Source organism: Vipera ursinii (assembly GCF_947247035.1).
Source record: "Vipera ursinii genome assembly, chromosome: 3".
NCBI lineage: Eukaryota > Metazoa > Chordata > Lepidosauria > Squamata > Viperidae > Vipera > Vipera ursinii.
In genome coordinates, this window is record NC_139516.1 from 51,332,730 (window position 1) to 51,355,854 (window position 23,125).

The following is a 23,125-nucleotide window of genomic DNA, read 5'->3' on the forward strand; positions in this document are numbered from 1 at the left end:
CAGCACTGAAGCTTGCAGGAAGTTTACAAGTTGCAGTCATGCAATGTCTTGCTTAACAACCTGTGGTGGTTCGTTTAATGACCACAGTGGGAAATTGTAAGTCCAGAATGGTCCACGAGATTTCACTTTACAATTGCCTCACTTAGCAACAGAAGTGCCAGTTCCAGCTGCCATCGGTAAATGAGGACTACCTGGACACATGAAAGTTGCTTCTTACATGTCGGAATCAGCCCTTATGCTTTATTACAATGGCAGATAAATTTTTGAAATAAATGAATAATTAAATAAGAGATGAATCCCAGCCTCTGTCTTCATTCCACTCTCTCCCACACTTAGGCAACCCAGCATTTTGTCATCATCTGCTTTCAGGACTCCGCACATAAGAGACAGAGCAGAAAGCTCTTTTCAGAAACCAGCTTAGGGATGTTATGGGGCCTTCCTAGGTCAGGAAGAACGATCATAGACTAATACACAGATGGTTGGGAAGTATCATCATTGCAATCTTCAAAACAAGCAACGCTGGAATGCTTAGGATAAGAGATTCTAAGGAGAGGGGTAAAGAAACCAAATCTTCTTTCATTTATTGTTGGACTACAGAAAGAAGAAAGACCACCGTCTCCAGTCATTGAAGAGGACAAGCTGGAGGAATTTGTGCTGCAGCCAGCTCCTCATGGAATGACCATCAAGTGTCGTCTCACTCGGGACAAAAGAGGAATGGATCGTGGTCTATACCCTACCTATTACCTTCATCTTGATAATGACAAAAAGGTGCGTGATTAAAGGAAGCATCCTTGGCTTAGTGTGTAGGTAAGCCCCGTATGTTTATCTAGGCTGCATTAACAGAGGGATAGAGTCAAGATCACATGAAGTATTAATACCACTTTATAATGCCTTGGTAAGGCCACACTTGGAATACTGCATCCAGTTTTGGTCACCACAATGTAAAAAGACTCTAGAAAGAGTACAGAGAAGGGCAACAAAGATGATTAAGGGACTGGAGGCTAAAATATATAAGGAACAGCTGCTGGAATTGGGTATGTCTAGTTTAATGAAGAGAAGGATGAGGGGGGACATGATAGCAGTGTTCCAATATCTCAGGGGCTGCCACAAAGAAGAGGGAGTCAAGCTATTCTCCAAAGCACCTGAAGGTAGGACAAGAAGCAACAGATGGAAACTAATCAAGGAGAGTAGACAGTTAGAACAATTAATCAGTGGAACAACCTGCCTCCAGAAGTGGTGAATGCTCCAACACTGGACGTTTTTAAGAAGAGACTGAACAGCCATTTGTCTGAAATGGTATAGGGTTTCCTGCCTGAGCAGGGGGTTGGACTAGATGACCTCCATGGTCCCTTCCAACTTTATTATTGTTGTCGTCGTTGTTGTTGTTATATTTAATGTAATATTCACATCTTCTGTCTGCCAGACACCAAAGGCAGTGTACAGTAAGAATAGGCCCCATTAAAGCTCATGCAAGAAAAATAATCCAGATGAGCAGCAAAACCCTGTGATATTAAGGTCCCAATGGCACAGAATGTCTTTACTTTAAAGCGGGTGAAGATGTCAAGGTCTTTCCTCTGTCTTTGCAAGAAGAGAACCTCAGCCAAGTTGCAAGAAGAGAACACAGCAAAATGCCAATCTTCTCTCTCTAGGTCAGGGGTGTCAAACTCAATTTCATTGAGGGCCGCATAAGCATTGCGGTTGCCCTCAGGGAGCCGGGTGGGTGTGGCCTACTGGGTGGGCGTGGCTAGAGTGCGTATGGCCTACTGGGTGGGTGTGGCCAGCTCTACATCGTTCACCTCAAGGGTGCCTATGGGGGCCTGGGCAGGAGTGGGACAGATCTGAGGGTCTCTGGCAGAAGGAGGGTCTCTGGGTCAGGGCCGAGGCAGTGGGGGCCATTCCCTCACTGTTTCCAGGATGGCTTCGCGGGCCGCATGAAACCACTTCACGGGCCGGATCTGGCCCCCGGGCCTTGTGTTTGACATGTCTGCTCTAGGTCTTAGGTAGTGAGATAGATAGGAAGCCTCTGATTCTGTTCAGACCTTACAGCAAGGCTCATAAGAAAGAAGGCTGTCCTTTAGACATATAGGAATGGATAAATGGGATGCTAAATATAACTTCTCTGAGAGAGATCTAATGTCAGCCTATTTCAATGGGCCAAACAAGAAACAGTTTGTTATGAAAATGCAATCAATGTAGGTAAATCATAGGAAAGGGGACAAGAAGATTAAGTCTTTTTCCTGCTATAGTCTTAACAAAAGAAAAAGGAAAAAAAACCAGTTGTTTTGCATGTCAACTGAAGGCTTCTTGGAAGAGAAAATTGAGAGCTTCTGTTGAAACGCAGATAGGAGATTCAAAGGGAATTATAATCTACACACCCCTGTAAGAGATATCTAGAATCTAAGTTATAAAAACAGAGTTCTAGGAATGTTGTAATATTGAATATACTAATGCAGGTTTCTCAAACTGTGGATTGAGTTGAACAACTTTTGGGGCAAAATCAAAGCCAGGAGTGACTTTAGGCAGCATCTAGCAAGCTGGTTTATAAAGGTAAAGCAGAGAGCAAAGCCCAGAGTGAGTTTCGCCAGGGGCTCCAGCTTTGCCTGGGCAAGCCTGATTTATACAGTCAAACTGGAGCATTGTCAAAACTTGCTCCCATTTTGCCTGGGCAAGCCCACCGAAGGCAGTTAATACTGCACCATTGAAAAACGTTGCATAAATTACATTATGTTAATTTCACATATCAATGCTGTGCTTTTTGGATCTCTTTTTTTTCATCTAGATCTTCTTGCTGGCTGGTCGAAAACGAAAAAAGAGCAAGACATCTAATTATCTGATTTCCACTGATCCGACTGACTTGAGCCGAGATGGGGAAAACTTCATTGGAAAGCTAAGGTTAGGGTTGCTTCATCAAAGTGATTTTGAGAAATCTAAGGTATTATGCCAGGGAGAATTCCAATCTATTTCCCTGTAAATACTGTACAGTTTGGCAGATTAGGGTGTTGTTGTTTTTAATATGATACAGAACAGATACAAAGACAGTATACCGTGTTTGTTTTTCCCCACACAAAACTGTCTAATTGTACAAAAGTACAATTAAATGTTTACTATCTTAAGCTCCTGTCTTTATTCTGTTATCTTAAACTTTCTTATTCTATTATCTTCCTCTTACCATAAGTTTACAACTATTCTATTTGTATTCTTATTTAATCTTTAAATTTCAAATAATAATAATAATAATAATAATGATGATGATGATGATGATGACGACCTTGGAGGTCATCTAGTCCATCTACTTGGGTATCCTTCAAGTTGACAACATCAAGCACACTGAAGTCAAGAAAAAGATTAAAGGTGAATACATCAAGAGAGTGAAGGAGATCTTAAAGTCCAAACTCAATGGAGGAAATACCGTGAAGGCAATCAACACCTGGGCAATTCCAGTCATTAGATACACAGCTGGAATAGTGGACTGGACTCAAGCAGAACTAAAATCAATGGAGAGGAAGACCAGAAAAATAATGACAATGAATGAATCATGCCCTTCATCCATGCAGTGACATTGACAGACTCTATCTCCCAAGGCAAATAGGTGGGCGTGGAATGCTGCAAGTACATTGAAGAAGAAAAAATGGCTTTGGAAGAATATCTGAAGGACAATGATGAAGATGCACTGAAATTAGTATATCAGGAAGGCTTACTGACTATTAGAAAGACCAAACTGACCTACAAGAAAGACCAAATGAATAGAGGCATGGGAAGACAAAGCACCACATGGCCAGTACATTAAAAAAAAACAGCTGGGAAAGCAGAAAATAACTAGACCTGGCAATGGCTAAGAGCAGGAAAGTTGAAGAAAGAGACCGAGGGGCTAATTCTAGCTGCACAAGACCAAGCCTTAAGGACAAATGCCTGCAAAGTCAAAATTGAGAAGACAGCAACAGACAGTAAGTGCCGCCTATGCAAAGAAGCTGAAGAAGCAGTGGGGTGTTATGTATGCAGGCATCTGCATAGCAACAGCCCTCAGGGGGTGTTGGCCTGGACAGTTTCGGCGGGAAACCTAGGGCCAACCCCATTGGCTGTTAGCTTACCTGGCCAGGTATATAAGGAGGCCAGGTAGCCCTCATTCCTCAGTTCACTTCCCCTTCCAATAAAGAGCTGAACTCACACACCGGCTGGCGTCTCTCTTGCGTCGGACCCACTACACAATAGGACCACCTGGTAAGCTGCTGCGAGAAGATCGCACAGACTGACTACAAGCAGTGGCATGACAAAGTAGCAACAATGGTGCATTGGAAGATCTGCAAGAAAGAACTGGTGGGATCATAAAATAGAGAAAGTCATAGAAAATGATAAAGTTAAAGTGCTCTGGGACTTCAGAATTCAAACAGACAAGCACCTGCAACATAACACCCCGGACCTAACAATTGTCGATAAGAAAGACGAAAAAAGTCTGGATAGTGGATGTGGCAGTGCCTGGAGACAGCAGAATAGACAAGAAAGAACTGGAGAAGATAACAAAATAGACCTACAAATAGAAATAGAAAGATTGTGGCAAAGGCAAGCAAGGGTAGTACCAATAGTAATAGGCGCCTTGGTTGCAATCCCAAAACAACTGGAGCACCACTTGAACATCATCAACGGCATTGACAAATTCGCCATTGGTGAATTGCAAAAGACGGCCTTACTAGGAACTGCTTCCATCCTGCGACGATATCTATAATACAGGGGTGTCAAACTCAATTTCATTGAGGGCCGCATCAGCATTGCGGTTGCCCTCAGGGGGCCGGGTGGGTATGGCCAGGGTGGGTGTGGCCTACTATTTAAATGCATGCCCAAGATGGCGGACGTGCTCGGCTGAGCTCCGCGAGCTCCAGCTGATAGGCGTCCCTTGGGAGCCCCTCACAAGCCTTATGGCTTGCTGAGATGGGATTGGGGTTTTTGGTGAGTGGCAGAGTGGCAACGCGGAGGCTGACGAAGCCAGCAGCGGTCTATTTGGACTTGTGTTTTTCGAGCGACCGGCTGCTGGCTGCTGGCCCTGCTGCCCTCCGGCTGCTTCTTCCCGCCGTTTTTTACCTTCTCCGGAGCGTCTGGGCTGCTCGTATCTGGCGTGGCGCTCCCTGCTGCTTTCGGGCCGTCCGGGCCACTTTGGTGTTCTCGGGCCGGCTCGGGTTGACGAGGAGGACGCCCGTCGGTGAGGAGTACGCCCGTGAGGCCCGTGAGGCTGTCCGGTCGGCGGCGGTGATGATGGCGGCGACGGCGTGGGCGTCGGCCTCGGCACGGGTTGCAGCCTGCGCGATGATTCTTTGGGCCGCGCTCGGCGGTGATGGCGGTGGTGGCGGCGGCCCGGGTTTGGCAGCGACGGTGACGATGGCATGCTCCGGATGCTCGGGAATTCACCAGCTTGCTTTAGGGCCGTTTCTAGCTGTACCAGCGTTTCTGAGACTGTTGCCCCGTCTGCGGGGGCCGGCTGCTGGCTTTGGTGCCTTTTTTGGGCTTTTGACCCTTTCGCCGGCGGCGGGACTCCCGTGTGGCCCCAAGCCGCCTTGGCCTGGGGGGTGGCCAATCAACCATGGTTCAGGCCAGACTTGGGTCTGACTGCATGGGGGGAGAACGGGGTGGCGTTGTCGCCGGGGCTCATGAGCGGGTCGTGGGATTATCAATTCCCACGACGGGGAATGGCAGCAGGCGGATAGACAGGGGGCCGTATCGCTACCGGGAGGGCCGTCTCCGCTACTTGCAAGCGGTGAGGCACTCCGACCCTCTGCTTCTTCCCCGAGATCCCGGGAGCGAGGATGTGCAGCCTCCTGAGCTCCGGCTGGTGTACCTGAATGCCAGGTCCGTGGTTAACAAAGCTCCCCTCGTTAGGGATTTAGTTGAGGGTGAGCATGCGGACCTGGCTTGCATCACAGAGACTTGGTTGGGCCCAGAGGGTGGGGTCCCTTTGGTTGACCTCTGCCCACCAGGCTTCTGGGTGCTACACCGGCCACGAGCTCATGGTAGGGGTGGGGGAGTGGCGGTTACTATTAGGGAGACCTTATGTCCGCGGGAGACCACCGTTTCTCAGATAGTCAGGTGTGAGTCTCTCTTTGTGAGATTTGGTTCTGGGGCGCAGTTGGGCTTGCTGCTGGTGTACATTTCACCTAGTCGCACAGTGGCAGCCCTGCCCGAGCTGCTCGATATCCTCTCGGGTTTGGTGGTTGAGTTTCCCAAACTTATAGTTTTGGGAGACTTCAATCTACCATCCCTGGGAGGTTCATCTGAGCTAGCTCGGGAGTTCATGGCTTCCATGACGGCCATGGACCTGACGCAAGTAATTTCAGAACCAACTCATGAGGGAGGCCACACCCTTGACCTGATTTTTTTATCTAGACGGTGGTTGGATGATCTTGGTGGGGGCTCTCCATTTATTATGCCCCTGTCATGGACCGATCATCATCTCCTGCGGCTGGTCTTCCGTTTTGCCACCCCCAGCCGTGGGGGCACGGAGCCAATTAGATGGTACCGCCCCAGACGCTTAATGGATCCTGATAGATTCCAAGCGGCGCTGGGGTCACCACCTGCCTCCATTGCTCACAGTTCGGCGGATGCCTTAGTGGAAGCCTGGGAAAGGGCAGCCACTGAGGCACTTGACCGGGTTGTACCCTTGCAGCCCCTGACCCGGCTCAGATCCCAGCAAGCTCCATGGTTCTCCGCGGAGCTCCGGGAGATGAAGCGTCTGAAACGGGGCCTAGAGAGCTGTTGGAGGTCTAGCCGATCCGAACCCGACCGGTTGCGGTTAAGAACCTATATTAGGTCTTATCTCGCAGCGATGAGCGTGGCGAGGTGTAATTACTTCTCCACCCTCATCGCGTCCGCAGATAATCGCCCGGCCGCCCTGTTTAGGGTGACTCGCTCACTTCTTAATCAGGAGGTGAGGGAGGATCCCTTGCAGGGTCGTGCCGAGGAATTTAGTCAACATCTGTCGGATAAAATTGCTTGGATTCGGACCGGTTTGGACTCCAACTGGGCAGAGTCAGGCGATCAGGACACGGGCGGTCTTGTCAACATTACCTGGGAAGAGTTTGATTCTGTGACCCCTGATGAAGTGGACAGGATTATGGGGAGGCTGAGCTCCTCCACATGTTTGTTGGACCCGTGCCCTTCCTGGCTGGTTTATGCAGCTAGGGAGAGGACACGAGGCTGGCTCCAGGCGGTTATATCTGCTTCCTTGAGTGAGGGCTATTTCCCCACCGTCTTGAAGGAGGCGGTGGTGAGACCTCTCCTCAAGAAGCCTGCCTTGGACCCAGCAAACAACTTTCGTCCAGTCTCCAACCTTCGCTTTCTTGCGAAGGTTGTCGAGAGTGTGGTGGCGCATCAGCTCCCTCTGGTCCTGGATGAAGCGGATTATCTGGACCCCTACCAATCGGGTTTCAGGCCCGGGTACAGCATGGAGACGGCATTGGTCGCTCTGGTGAATGATCTCTGGAGGGCTCGGGACAGGGGATATTCCTCTGTCCTAGTCCTATTAGACCTCTCGGCGGCTTTCGATACCATCGACCATGGTATCTTGCTGCGGCGTCTCAGGGGATTGGGAGTGGGAGGCACAGTTCTTCAGTGGTTCTCCTCCTATCTCCTGGGACGCTCGCAGTCGGTGTTGGCAGGGGGGCAGAGATCGGCCCCTAGGTCTCTCGTTTGTGGAGTTCCTCAGGGGTCGGTTCTCTCGCCTCTCCTGTTCAACATCTACATGAAACCGCTGGGTGAGATCATTCGTGGTTTTGGAGTTGGGTAACATCAATATGCCGATGATACCCAACTTTTCTTTTCGACCCCAAACCACCCCAGTGATGCCCTCGCTGTGATGTCCCGTTGCCTGGAGGCAGTTCGGGTCTGGATGGGGAGGAACAGACTTCAACTCAACCCTGACAAGACTGAGTGGCTGTACATTCCGGCATCCCGGGACATTCAAAATGTTCCATCTCTTTCTATGGGGGGTGAGCTCTTACCCCCCGTGGATAGGGCTCGCAACTTGGGAGTCCTCCTAGATTCACGGCTTACCCTGGAAGATCATATAGTGGCCGTGACTAGGGGGGCTTTCGCCCAGGTTCGCCTAGTGCGCCAGTTGCGGCCCTATCTGGACCGGGATGCCCTGTGTACGGTCACTCATGCGCTCGTGACCTCTCGCCTTGACTACTGTAATGCTCTCTACATGGGGTTCCCTTGAAGACCACTCGGAGGCTCCAACTGGTACAGAATGCGGCCGCGAGAGTTGTCTTGGGAGTTTCCCGGTACTCCCATGTTACACCTTTGCTCCGCGAGCTGCATTGGTTACCAGGTGAGGTTCAAGGTCTTGGTTATGATCTTTAAGTCCTTACATGGCATGGGTCCGGGTTACCTCGGGGACCACCTGCTGCCGGCGTCAACTCCCCTCCGCCCTGTGCATTCCCACAGAGAGGGCCTCCTCAGGGTGCCTCCAGTCAGGGAATGCCGACTGGTGGCCCCCAGGGGGAGAGCCTTCTCTGTGGGCGCTCCGGCATTATGGAACCAACTGCCGGTGGAGCTCCAGATGGCATCAGACCTCCGAACCTTCCGTCGCGGCCTGAAGACCCACTTATTTGAATTAGCTGGTCTGGCCTGATGGGGGATTATGGGTTTTAAATTGTTGTTTTAGAATTGTATTATTGTTTTTAACTGGGCATTGGTTTAATCTTTTTTAACTTTTGTATTGTTATTTATATATGCCCTGTGAACTGCCCTGAGTCCCTAGGGAGAAGGGCGGTATACAAATTAAATAAAACCTAAAACCTAAACCTACTGGGTGGGCGTGGCTATAGTGCGTATGGCCTACTGGGTGGGCGTGGCCAGCTCTACATCGTTCGCATCAAGGGTGCCTATGGGGGCCTGGGCAGGAGTGGGACAGATCTGAGGGTCTCTGGCAGAAGGAGGGTCTCTGGGCCAGGGCCAAGGCAGTGGGGGCCGTTCCCTCACTGCTTCCAGGATGGCTTCGCGGGCCACATGAAACCACTTCACGGGCCGGATCCGGCCCCCGGGCCTTGTGTTTGACATGTCTGCTATAATACCATCAAACATCCACATCTGCCTATCCCAGGTCCTTGGTAAGGACTCGAAAGGTAGACAAAAATGCCAAATCCAGTCTGAACATCTGGCTGACTGTGTGATGATCAATAATAATAATAATAATAATAATAATAATAATAATAATAATAATAATAATAATAATAATAATAATAATAATAATGTTGGAAGGTACCTTGGAGGTCATCTAGTCCAACCCCCTGCTCAGGCAGGAAACCCTATATCATTTCAGACAAATGGTTGTCCAGTATCTTCTTAAAAACCTCCAGTGTTGGAGCATTCACAGCTTCTGGAGGCAGGCTGTTCCACTGATTAATTGTTCTAACTGTCAGGAAATTTCTCCTCAGTTCTAGGTTGCTTCTTCTCTCCTTGATTAGTTTCCATCCGTCGTTTCTTGTCCTCCACCTGGGCTGCTGCAGGCAGTGGGCTTGGTTTGGTTGCCAGGCTGTCTTGGGTTTGCAGATTCTAGTCAGACTCTTTTCCTTCCCTGTCTCTCAGCTCTGCCTTTCAATGGTTTTGCAGCTCCAAAACTGAAGTTTTCTATCACTGTCTCTCACACTACACTGAGGTGTTCGCCTTCAGGTTGGAGTTTCTCACATTTCTGCTGCCCTCTTGACTCTTTTCTCAACATACCCACGCACCACATGCATTTTCTCTTTTATAGAACAATTCCCCAATTAAGGAGGGGATGGGGCTGTTTTACCCTCCTTTGCAGGTTGCACCAAAACTTCAGAAGAAAGAAAGAAAGAAAGAAAGAAAGAAAGAAAGAAAGAAAGAAAGAAAGAAAGAAAGAAAGAAAGAAAGAAAGAAAGAAAGGAAGGAAGGAAGGAAGGAAGGAAGGAAGGAAGGAAGGAAGGAAGGAAGGAAGGAAGGAAGGAAGGAAGAAATTTTGCTCTCTCCAGGGGGTGACTTCACTTTGCCACACAGATAAAAATCCTGGATATTTGAGAACACTTGGAAAAGAAATACAATTATGAAAAATATGTACAATCTGCAATACTTTAACTGTTCTGTGTAATTTTTTCCCCTTTACTTAGTATTCTGCAAAGTATGCACCATTTAATGTATGCATTCTTAAGCTATAGTTGTGAGAACCAAGCATCACACCCATCTTTCTTACGGTACTATCTGCAAAAGAAGGAACATTCACAAAACAGTATCTCATTGGCAAGTCAATTCGGGGACGTTTTAGAATACCAACCATCTTGTACCCATGTTTCTGAGGGTTTCAATGGAGAGATATATGCTGCTTATTCCATTGAAAACCCCTTCTGTGCAGCACAGTGGTGGGATGTACCAATTAAAGCTTTTATTTACTGATGCAGCAGTTCTGAACACGGATAATCAAGCAGATTAAGAATGTAAATGAAAGTGTCTTGAGCCAAGGAGAAACAACTTTCTACTACAAAGTAGATCATATCACAGTTTTTTTTTCTGGGACAAAGAAATGAATGCCACCCAGTGAATCACTTGTTTAGGGTAGAAAACCTCTCAAACAACATTTCTTCTTCATCACAGACATTAGAATTGCAGTCATAGTAATCGTATTGCCCTTTCGCACCATCCTAAGTTAATTGCCTGAAGGGATCCCAAACTTTACCAAATATTCTACTCAATCCATTAAAGATTTAATAAGCAACCTAAGGAGTTTAATAAATCTTATCTTTATGGAATTGTCATTTGGAGAGGAAATATAGATTTCTAACAGTTTTTCACAGCTTCAGAAAAAGAAAAAGAAAAAAGAAAAAAGAAAACCCCTTACAGTTCCCAGGAAACTGTATTTGGGAAGCACTAGTCCAGCCACTTCCGGTCTAGTGCCCTATAGATGTGTTTGGATTCCAGAGTTAAGTATTCCCGTGCATAGCCTCAGGGTGTGGAAGCTGTCAAATGTTACAAAAAAGTGATGTCAATTTATAATGAATATTGCAGGCTCAATATTAATAGTTTTTATCTATACTTTGTGACATTATATATATTTAATATAATTTACTCTCAGCAGAACTGAAAATCTGATTTGGTAGATGCTTCCTTAGAGACCCATTTATTTTTTTAGCACAGAAATGCCCCATCATTTCTTCATTAATAATGCTGTGAATTAAATTCAGTTTCCGTGCAGTTCTAACTCAGATTGGACAATCTGTCTTCCTGCTTCTTCAGTTTCGTTGCTCTTTCATTGCCCCACAACTGAGACAGCTTAAAGTCACATTTAGCTATTGGCTCACCCCCCCCCTCTCCTCTGGTTGCTGGGCGCTGCTCTCCATGGCCATCATGGCTTGGGCTGCAGGAGTGACAAAACACAAGGCTTCTGAAGAGTGATCTGATTGCACAATATAGTTAGTCAGACAGCTTGACAGGTGGCTAAGCCTGCTGTTAAAAGCACTTATATACTTGCCCCACCCCACCTCACATTAAGGGCAGAATTAGCGGCTGTTTTTCCACTAGCAGGTGACATTTAGTGGGAGGAGAAAGAGAGCCAGGAAACTCACCCATTATTTTCTTCCACTTATCCCAAATTTATATTGACAGCACCAGACATTATTCACTAGTCTTGCTATTGAAGAAGAGTAGGGCTTGGCCACAGAGGCGACGTATCTTGGTTGTTCGACTGTGGCCATTGCCAAGCTTACCAAAGTGTAAAGCTCAGACTTTTGTCATGCAGAGCTTGGTCTTATCATTGAGTTACAGCTGTCTCAGTTCAGAACTCAGGATTTCTTAGATCCAAAATGATAATCAAGCTAGTGCATAAACTAACAAACCAGACACATGTTGCTATCAGATTGTAACAGAAATTGTCCCTGGGGGCAGATATGAAACAGTGGTTGGGCAGGTTTTAGCCAGGGCAAAGGAGAGGCATGCATGTTGCAATTTCATAGGCCCGGAGTTTAGAAATACAGCAGATGCCCTGATTGAGTGACCTTTCCATTTCCTTCTTCTATCCCACACTGAAAACCTAATACGTTTGTTGCAGCTACTTCAGCGTATAATATAAAATGACATTCCAAAGAAATTATATTTGTTCAGACTGAAGAGTAGTGCTGTGCAATTTCTGCCCCTTTTTGTTCCAGAGATCTGATTTCTGTCTTTTCTTTTAGATCCAATTTAATGGGCACTCGATTCTCGGTGTTTGACAATGGTGTAAATCCAGACAGAGCAAATGCTGACTGGTCCAATGTACGCCAGGAGCTTGCAGCTGTTATTTATGTAAGAAACCATTCTGTGAACTATTTCCCCATTAAACGTCTATTTAATAGGCAGCCAACTAGACTAATCCATACCAAGATGGCAGGTTGCTTATCAGTACCAAGGAATTTTAAGAATTTTCCATTCACTACAAAATCACCCCTGACAGCTATATAGCTTGATCCAAATGTCAATAAAAGTATACTATAATATGAAGAAAAGAAGGAATGTCTGTTCTATATGTTGTGGTTGGGAATAATTTAATTTGTAGACATTTTTTTCCCTAAAGGAATTGTCATCTGCAAAGAAACAATGTAATTTAATCTAGGTTGACAGGGATTGTATTATGTCAGTTAAATTTTAATATCTGCATATTTCCTGAACCACCCTTCTAGATCTTAGTCCACCTAAGTATGCCATATAACCACTTTATTATAATGTAATGGATTCTATCAACCTAACAGTTCAAGACATACGTGTTGGTTGAGAGTTGAGAGTTTTTATCAACAATTCTCCAGGGTTTTGAGGCAGGCAAAAATCAAAGGAGAGTCCTAAATCCTCTGGTCAGAGGAGGTGACCCACAGAAATACATCTTGTCCTATAAGGGCTTTTTTTCTCATAGAACGCTCAGAACGGAGTTCCGGCACCTTTTTGGGATGGAACCTTGTAGGGTAGGCAAGGCGGGTTGTATGACATGTGTGAGTTCCGGCACCTTTTTCTTTTACAAAAAAAGCACTGCGCTATAACACCACCTGCGCCTCTGTAGAGACTGAGCTTCACACCATTCCACAAGCCTCTTTTCTGGGGCACCAATGGGGCAGGATTTTCACAGCATTCCCTAGTGGTGAAAGCAGCAACCTCCCAGTGGCAGGGAGTGGGGGGGGAAAGCAGCAGCAAGGGATGGGGAGGAGAAGGAGATGAGATAAGGAAGGAGATTGGCAGGAGCAGGTGTGACACATTCCCTTCCTTAAATTCCTTCCTTTTTCTTTTCTTTCACATACTGTATGTGTTGGGACACTAAATCTTGGGTTTTAGGACTACTGAGACATGTGCAATATAAGACTTCGGGCTAGTAGAAAAATGGCTTTAAACTGTTAAGGATCAGCTGAAGTTGATCGCGTTGTGAAGATGTATGATGGTAACTCAGTTATGAACGTTTTGGTATTTCTATTTCAGGAGACAAATGTATTAGGTTTCAAAGGACCTCGAAAAATGACAGTGGTCATTCCTGGAATGAATTCTGATAATGAAAGAGTGCCAATCCGTCCCCGAAATGTAAGTTACGCATAAACCTTCATACAAGATTTTATTACTTCTAAATAATCCCAATGTTTGTAGACATCATGTTGCCATTTCTTTGATGTTCTGCTTATCATGGTTAAGAAAATAAAATATTGAAATGTGCTGAGAGACATTTAGTCATGGAGGCATTTTTTGCCATGAAATTTTGTGTCAGCAAAAATATAAAATGCAAAACTTTCTTTTAGAATAGGAAATGTAGGGGTGTTTCCAATGCTTTATTTCTAAAACAATCTTCCTGAACTTGGCATCCTCCAGTTCTGTGTGGAATTGCAATTCCCATCATGGTTGGAAAGTGTTAAAGGCTGTATATTAATACATATAGAGAGCACTAAGTTGCAAAAAGAAGTTGAATTGAATTGAATTGAATTGAATTTATTAAATTTATATGCCGCCCTTCTCCCTAAGGACTCAGGGCGGCTCACAACAATGAAAAGTAAAAAAAAAACATAAAATACAAAATTTAAAAAGAATTAAACCATAAATGTAATAAATACATAACAATTCACCCAATAAAACCAAATTTAAAACTATAGTCAGTCCAGGCCCGATTGTTGGAACATCCATGTCTTCAGGTCACGGCGGAAGGACCGAAGGTCAGGGGCCATCCGCAGCTCTGGAGGCAACTCATTCCAGAGGGTCGGCGCGCCCCCAGAGAAGGCTCTCCCCCTGGGGTCGCCAGCCAGCATTGCTTAGCCAATGGAACCCTGAGGAGGCCAACTCTGTGGGAGCGAACCGGGCGAAGGGAGATTGACAATGGCAGCAGGTGGTCTCACAAGTACCCCAGGCCTAAGCCATGTACGGCTTTAAAGGTAATTACCAGCACCTTGAATCGCACCCAGAGGGCAATTGGAAACCAATGCAGCTCACGCAGGAGTGGTGTAACATGGGAGTATCAAGAACCTCCCATAAGCACCCGCGCGGCTGCATTCTGCACCAGCTGAAGCCTCCGAGTGCACTTCAAGGGCATCCCCATGTAGAGAGCATTGCAGTAATCCAGGCGAGAAGTGACAAGGGCGTGGGTGACCGTGCATAGGGCATCTCAGTCCAAAAAGGGGCGCAACTGGTGCACCAGGCGAACCTGTGCGAAGTTCTGCAACTAAGGATCTCAACCAGCAATATAATATAAATATAAATGATAAAGTGTTTCCACTGACAAAACAAGACTGAATCAAATGCTGTATAAGCATTTGTTAGGTCATCCAGTTTGACATGAAGATATACCTTCAAATCCTTGGTTGGCCATCTTCTTCCAAAGAACAAACCTCACATCTCAGGTCCTCTGAGGAAGAATGGAGTACATGAGGCATCACTATGGATACAACTCTTTCTTCGAAATATTTGCAGCAAAAACATTGATTCTGAAATCTGAAGAAAGAGTCAAAGGTAATCTTCCTTGATCTGTGGCCTCCAATTCAAAAATTCCTAGTCAGTATGCACCAGGTTGTCAAAAGCTAAGGTAAGGATTGCAAGCTTTGATATATTTATTTATTTTTATTTTATTACATTTATATACCGCCCTTTCCCAGAGGACTCAATTAATATGTGAACATTGTCCTTTGCAAGTTCCCTTGAACTCCACTCATGAAACCTGGAGGAACAAATATGTGCATATTTGGTTTTTTCGTATATTAATATCAAATTTCAGTACACAACTTTTAAGAGGAGCAAGGCTAAGATGTTACTGTAATTATGCTCAAAAATATTAGAGGACTTTTTGCGATGTACACTGTGAGAATCTATTGTATCTACAGGTGTTATTTCTTTGTGCAAATATAACCAAATAAATATTTAAGAAGATATGTTTTTGAATTACTTGTGGCAACGCTATTTTTCACAATTTCCTAGGATAACGATGGGTTACTCGTGAGGTGGCAGAATAAGATAATGGACAGCTTAATTGAGCTGCATAACAAAGCCCCAGTATGGAATGATGAAACTCAGTCTTATGTGCTGAACTTCCATGGAAGAGTTACACATGCCTCAGTTAAGAACTTCCAGATTGTGCACAGTGACGACCGTAAGTCTTGTGGGATAGTGGATTTTTAAAAAATACTTCTATATTTGTGCTGACTGAAAAGCTATTGCTGCTGCTAGTTAGACCCATGGCTAAGGTAAGAGCATTTCTGCAAATTCAGAGTTCAGAGTAGACATTGTGCTGCATTGTCCATTCAGAAAGGAAGTAGGCAAGAAAACCAAAATGAAATCCTGGACTTGCCTGCTGGAATGGGCCACTGAATTGTGTTGCCCAATAGATGCTTTATGATTGACAAGGCACCCAAAGTTTCAAAGTATTTTCCCAGAAAATTAAATTCATGGGCTGGAAACACACAATCAGATCTACATTTTTTCCCCCAAAAAAAGTCCATTTTGATATTTCATTTGCTTTTTCTCTCTCCTTGATGCAAATTATCTAATCAATACAGCATTTCTCAGGTATCCAAATGGTATGGATGGGAAAAATTAGTTTAATGCTGATTAATTGCTTATAACAGTCTTCCCTCCATCTAATCGGGACATTGGCAGGACCCACATCATTAATTTGGTGGAGATGGTTAGCTTCCTACTTGTTCAAGGGAGACATATTAGATCAAAGTTTATCCCAGAAGTTGGGATACAATTAGGGAGTAGGGCAGTGCCAGATTTAGGCATAAGCAAAACAAGGTAGATCTTAGGGTTTCAAAATTTGCAGGGCCTCACAAACTTTCAGGGTGGTTTTTTGTTTTCTTTTGTTTTGTTTCAAAATTCATGTTTAAGTATTGTTTCCAGAATATACAGTACTATTGTAATCTGTGTGAGAGATCAAGACAAACGATAAACATCTAATCCGTATATACTGCACATTCATTTGAAACGAATTTGTATTTGTCTCTTTAAATGATATATGTCCTGTTTCAGTATACAACTTTACTGAGACTTTCTGGTATAACTTTATAACAAAAGTTCTCCAAGTTTAGGGCCTCACCAAGTCTAAATCTGAGAGTGGAGGAGGGAAGAGAGTTTCCATGTGGCTGCTTTTTCTCCATATGAATGTGTCCCTCTTTCCTGTTGTAGACAGAACCAAATTAGATGTGGTGTAAGAGAGGTATGGTTAATTTTGTATGTACTTGTCTTCAAGTCAACATTGATTGCTAGTGAGTGTCTGGACTAGGTTTTTCAGAGGTTGTTTGCCATTGTCTCCTTCTTAAGATAGAGGCAAAGTGACTGGTCCAAGATCACCCAGTTGGCTTTGTCACTAAGGCAGGACTACAACTCACAGTCTCTCAACTTCTAACCTGGTGCCTTAACCACTACACCAAACTGGTTCTCATGGTTAATTAACATATACAATTTCAAATACTGAAACTGATGCCTTGGAAACAGTATTGAAATTAAAATTGACCTAGGAGGAGGGTACATTTATCTCTAGTTCCTCCAACATGGTTCCAATGAAAATCCCACTCCAGTTAATCTCAGGAATCCTATGTAAGAGAAACCAGGTTGTTCACACATACCCTTGGACTGGATTTGGTCCGTTACTGAGAACAAGAATCTAATCAAGATTTGGGGCAGTACTCCCTGAAGAATGGCTGGACCAATGGTTGTTTTTGTATTCTGACAGACAAGATTGGGCTCAAAGCCATGATTTGTTTAACTATGATTTGTTGAGGAAACCATAATTGGCTGGGTCCACAAAATGAACTCAAATCAAAACATTGGGCTCAATAGGATATGTAAACTAATCCACAGCTCTTTGCTGAATCTATAAAGTTAGCTTTAAATGTTTGTCTTGACTTATAAAGTAGAATCTTGATTTATGATGGCATGCTCAGAATCATACTAAACTGATACATGAATGCAATCTGAGACATATGAGTCATTTGAAACTGCATCTATATAGGAAGTAGTTGTTCTAATTGAAAAACAAAGACTGTATATAGTGCATTTCTTTTCCATTTTGTTCCAAATTATTTATTTCCATCACGAAAGTCTAGTCAACATTTAAAGGAATTCAAAGGGATCTTCCATCCAAGGGCTGGGCAGTGCCTAATCTGTTTAGCTTTAGCAATTTGTTTGTATCAGAGATTATGAACATCTCCACAATCATATAAGGTTTTTCAGATTTATATATGGAGGTGGCCATGTGAAATACTTTTGGCCAATTGTTGAAGAGTACATAAATGAATTGCTGAAACCAAAAGCAAAGCAGATCTTGGAAATTAGTCCTCTAACTGCTTAGGACAGTGGTTCTCAATATTTTCTTCACCATAGATCCCCTTTAAATACCTTTTGTGGCCATGAACCATGGCCACGGACCCCCAAGATTTAAATAATAACATTTCTTTAAGTCTTTGAGGACCCCCCCTATGATGACATTGCGGCCCCCCAGGAGTCCACAGACCGTAGGTTGAGAACCACTGCCCTAGAATAATTTCACTCTGAGTATGTCTCAAGAAATATAGGGCTGTTCTCTTGAATCTGGCTATGGTGTTTAGAGTGGTTAGTAGAGCAACATCAAAGACATTTGTTAGATATACCTGTTTTGGAGTAAGCATTTTTCATATTGCTCAATTTCCAAATGATAATTCAGAATGGCTTCTGTGAAATCTATAATGTATCATGATTCCAGGGACACGAGATGAATTTTGCAATCAGGTCTGAACAAAAAATTCAATTGTCCTGGACCTGGATAGTACTGTATATAGAATATAGTAACAGTCCACTAGAGGGAGCATTATAAGAGGCAGGCTGGAGTAATGGTTTGAATGGTTTGAGCCATCCAAAAAGCAAGCTTGATTTTCTTTTGCTCACTTGCTTCCATACAGTACCCTTCAACATTTGATCATAAACTCCTACAACTCTAGTAAACATTAAAGAACATGCCAGATGTTTCCTGCAAAGTAAAAAACTTCCAAAACTGGACAAAGTACATCTGGAACCTTAGCATAATTTTAGAATTTACTGGACTTGATTTGTAATCTCTAATTCAAGAAAAGTTCTCTAAATTTCCTGGTGGTAAGAAATATTTTGAGGATGGCAAAGTGCCATAGAATGTTACTGATACATTCTTTGTCAGTCAAAAGAAGAGTGACCACATATCCTTTATTATAAAGGACAGTCCTTTATTTCAGAAAGCTGCCCTTTATATTTATTTAACTTTTTTGTGTTGCTCTTGATTTTTTCTTTGTAAGTCAAAGTCATTTACATGAACAATTAATTTTTAAAAAAAATCTTTATGAACTTCTTTCAGATTTTTTTCCCTTTTCCAGGTTTGTCCTTTATTTTTTTTCCCCCAAGAAAATATGGTCGATATACTCAAGAGGGATATGTATCCAGAGTTTCAAATTCAAGTCGCACCTGTTCTGTTGCTGGCCACATTGGACCATTCACAGATTTCTCTGTTGAACTATGGACAGCCCTCAGAGATAACAAGTATGTTATCTCTAATCTCAGGATGAAAAAATGGGAATAAAGCCTCTGGTCCTGCAGAAGCTTTTGACTTTTAACCTCCATTTCATGAACATATAAAACAGCGTTTTATATGTTCATTTAGTTTTACGCCTATCAGGATAAGTGAAACTATAATGAAAGTTAATAGGTATTACTTAGTAAATAGAGTACATTACTGTAAAAGAAATTAGGTAAACAAATATAGATAAATTAGCAACTATGTGTGTGGTTTTAAAATTAAGCAAATAAGTGTAGAGTGTCTGGCAAGGTATAAAGATGATCCTATATAGCCTACACACACACACACACACACACACACACACACACTATATTTATTTATATATTTTAAAAATTTATTGGCTGCCCATCTTACCACTGGGTAATTCTGAGTGAATTATATAACTACAATCTCCATTATTGTCCAGTTTCAGTCAGGCCTTCCATGACTGATATTCATTGGCAAAAATAGTTCCCAATGGAAATTTTTCTTTTAGCGTAAGTTGAAGACACCAAAGGCCAATCAAGATTGAGTGGGATATATGGAAGAGGTCATAATCCCTATACATTATCTGCCATGGATTTGATCCAGATAAAGAATCCTGTATAGCCTATTTACTTTTAAGAAGCTATTAATTCAGATTCTGATTATATGACGGTAGTTGATCTTCACTGTGCTCTCCCTGGTGAAAGCAAGTGGATGATATTGACCACAAGTCTTTTCTATTGATTAATCCTGATATGAATTTATTATGTTGAGTTCATATAAATGGGATCTAGGAATTTAAATGTGTGTTTGTGTAGTCAATGGGATTCTAGTTTTTATGTTTATTATGCTTTCTTATTATTTTGGTGCTCAATCCAAGCAATTATTTTGATTCTGATACATAAGGAGGACCAAATATTATCGCAACACATTTCCTCCCACCTTGTGTATATAGTGGGGACATAGGCACACTCTGCAATCTACATCCGAACAGTAAACAGCAGCAGCCAAGCAATTTTCAGCCTGTGTGACTTGTCTGCTTGTCACCTGTCCAGCCCAATCAGGAGATGTTACTATCTGAGGGGGGGGGGTGTAGGATTACAGGATAGAAAGAACCTGCTCAGGGCCCCAGTTATTTTTACAGATTTCTTGCTGCCCTCATTGCAAACAAAGGGAGTCACAATCAAAACAGGGAATGAGAGAGGCCTTTAGAAGGCCACACAGGTCTGGTGAAAGAGCACATCTTTTGGAGGGGGCACAAACCTGTTTTTATTCTTGGTCCATTTAGCTGGGGGGGGGAAGGACTCACTTAGTAACTCTGTTGAAGAGACATCAGCCGTTTATTACCCAGCCGGTGACCAGTCAATTTCTAAACCTTCTGGGTTCTCCTCTGTCTCATTACACACTCATTCCTTTAGCATCTGAATATTTTTGCTTTGCTGCATGTGATCTTCAAGCTCAGTGGTTAAAGACGCTGAGCTTGTCAGCTGGAAAGCTGACATCCCAGGTTTGAGACCCTAACACTGCGCAATGGGATAAGCTCTCGTTCGTTGCCCCACCTAGCAGTTTGAAAGCATGCAAATGCGAGTAGATAAATAGGTACCACTTCAGTAGGAAGGTAATAGTGTTCCATGTGCCTTTGGCATATAGCCATACTTGCCACATGACCGCAAAAAATATCTTCAGACAATGCTGGCTCCCTTGGCCAAGATGAGCACTGCACCCTAAATGAGCATATATTGGGGACCTATGAACAGTGCACCCTAGAATCAGACACGACTGAACAGGAATACCTTTACCTTTACTGGAAAATGAGACCCAGAGAGCTTTGGAATGAGTCTTTGATTGCACAGCTGCCCTGCCTAAGCCAGACATTTCTTTCTTTCTTTAAAAAAAAACAATTTATATGGCTATTCATTTCACAAGTGGGATATTGGCAGGCTAATGTAAGATCTGAAACAGCAACAATCCAAAATAATTTAAAACCATTATAATAGCAATCAAATTAAGTGCACCTGAGGCCATCCCTGCCTATTCCTTGCCGGAAAAGTCAAGTCTTTAAAGCAAGGATCTTCAAACTTGGCAGCTTTAAGACTTGTGGACTTCAACTCCTAGAATTCCTCAGCCAGCAGGGCTGGCTGAGGAATTCTGGGAGTTGAAGTCCACAAGTCTTAAAGCTGTCAGGTTTGGAGACCCCTGCTTTAAAGCTTTAGAGAAGGTTGACAAGATAAAGGACGTTCAGAATTCATGAGAATTAGGGTGCCATATGGCAAACATTGCAGCAGAGAAAGCACATTTTCTATATCCCTCTTGCAAGTTTCTCTTAGTATAGCCAGTATTAATAAAAGTAGTTTTAGCCATCATGTGGAATTGATCTTATGATCTGGTCTCTATAGTGAAACTGAAATCAATCTTGCAATTCTGATTGTGCTGTGTCTCCTCCTCCTCCTCCTCCTTCCTAAAATTCAATGAATCAGGGATGGGGTCTGTCTGAGCTGCTTCCAAACATTATCTGGACATTCTGGACTTAAAAAATTACTTCAGTTCCTTTTGCGTAGACAGCAGCTCCTGCGTACCTCTGTCAAGATAATCTTTCTTATTCTTACTCTATTATTCATCTTCTCTATTATGGAGAAGATGAAATAGCTGTGCAATGCTTGTGTATTTGTCATGCTAGAAGATTTCCATTCAGAAGCATTACATTCTGCACTATAAGCCAAATACTGTTTTGAGGGACAATACACGGCAATAGGATTCAGATTACAGTGCCTTGACAATTGTAGCAGATATGTTATAATAATTATCCTACTTTTAAATTGAGTCTCATAGTCCAGAGGCTGAGCGAGATATTGATGAGATATGGGTGTTGTGGGAGAATGGGAGTTTCATTCAGCTTTTTTTATTGCTCTGTGAATTGCTCTTTCTGTTGTATCCTCCTCCTCTCTTGGCAATAGATCACAGATTCAGCTTTATTCCCCCAAATTCTTTTCCCGTCTTTCAGTGCAACTGATTGCTGTGCAAATTATCTAATGACGGTATTTACCTCATGTCTGTTTGCGGCCAATCTCTTTGTGCTGGATATAGTATAATTGCAGAATGTACTTAGGTGGCATAAGAGTCTGTGGCCAGGATTCTCCCAGGCAGAGGTATCTGTAGGGTGTGTTCAAGAAAAGTTTGGATGCCAATCATGATGTGTGATCACAGCTCTATGACACATATTAAAAAATCAGGTAGAGATTCAGTTGCAGCCACCATCTTGACTTTTTTGACCATACCCACGTTGTGCCTTTCCTTTTAGAAGGAACAATGCTAAAACAGACGAAAAAAAGCATAGGAGAAAATATCTCCTCGATCACCTTTATTAATAGTAATCCACCTCCATCCATCCTGGTTCAATTTTGTCCTGGAAAAATTGTCCTGCACAGGATCAAAAGTTTCCATGGTAAACTTTTTATCTGCTCACCTGATGATGTTATCTTTCTTTCCTGCAGCTGAATACATTGTCTTGCAATTTGGCCGAGTGGCTGATGATGTTTTTACCATGGACTACAATTACCCACTTTGCACTGTGCAGGCTTTTGCCATTGCCCTCTCAAGCTTTGATGGGAAACTAGCCTGTGAATAGCATACCTACAATGCCATCATGCCAAGGTTTGTACCAGGTCTGGACCTGCCAGGTAAAATTCCCTCTGTTTGGTCTGACAGTGCAAGGACAAATAGGCCTAACAATGAAAGCCAGCAGGGATGATATGAAGGGGAATGAGAGCTAAGTTGTTATTGTTAAACACCACCAAATACTATTGGGAGAAATCTGGCAGAATTCTGAGTGCATATTAGTGTAGGTGTCATGCTAGCTAGTAATACCATATGCACATATTTGTCTTTATCATCTGCCTGTGAACATTTGAACATTTCACAAAGACTGAAAACATTTTGTTTGTGATACTGTTAAATTACCCACTCTTAAGGGATTTGGAGCCAGCTACTCATCTCAGGCTGTCCATGGTTTATTGCACACTAGTTTGAATCTCAAGAAGATTTGAGTGTTTAGATAAGTGTTTCTCAATCTCAGCAATTTTAATGTGTGGGCTTTGATGCTGGCTGGGAAATTCTGGAAGTTGAGGTCCAGATATCTTAAAGTTGCTAACACTGGAAAACACT

The 23,125-nt window shown here is 43.4% G+C and overlaps 1 protein-coding gene across 1 annotated transcript in view; it reads left to right on the top strand.

Annotated features, from left to right (window-relative positions):
* Nucleotides 1–22,658, top strand: part of TULP1 (TUB like protein 1) — a 31,261-nt gene extending 8,603 nt beyond the window's left edge. The window contains exons 5-10 of the mRNA XM_083357815.1: nt 598–768; nt 2,780–2,892; nt 12,165–12,273; nt 13,429–13,527; nt 15,400–15,571; nt 22,456–22,658. Coding sequence (XP_083213941.1) covers nt 598–768; nt 2,780–2,892; nt 12,165–12,273; nt 13,429–13,527; nt 15,400–15,571; nt 22,456–22,589 — 798 coding nt within the window. The 3' untranslated portion in view covers nt 22,590–22,658. The remainder of the gene's footprint in view (nt 1–597; nt 769–2,779; nt 2,893–12,164; nt 12,274–13,428; nt 13,528–15,399; nt 15,572–22,455) is intronic.
* The last annotated feature ends 467 nt before the right edge of the window (nt 22,659–23,125 follow it).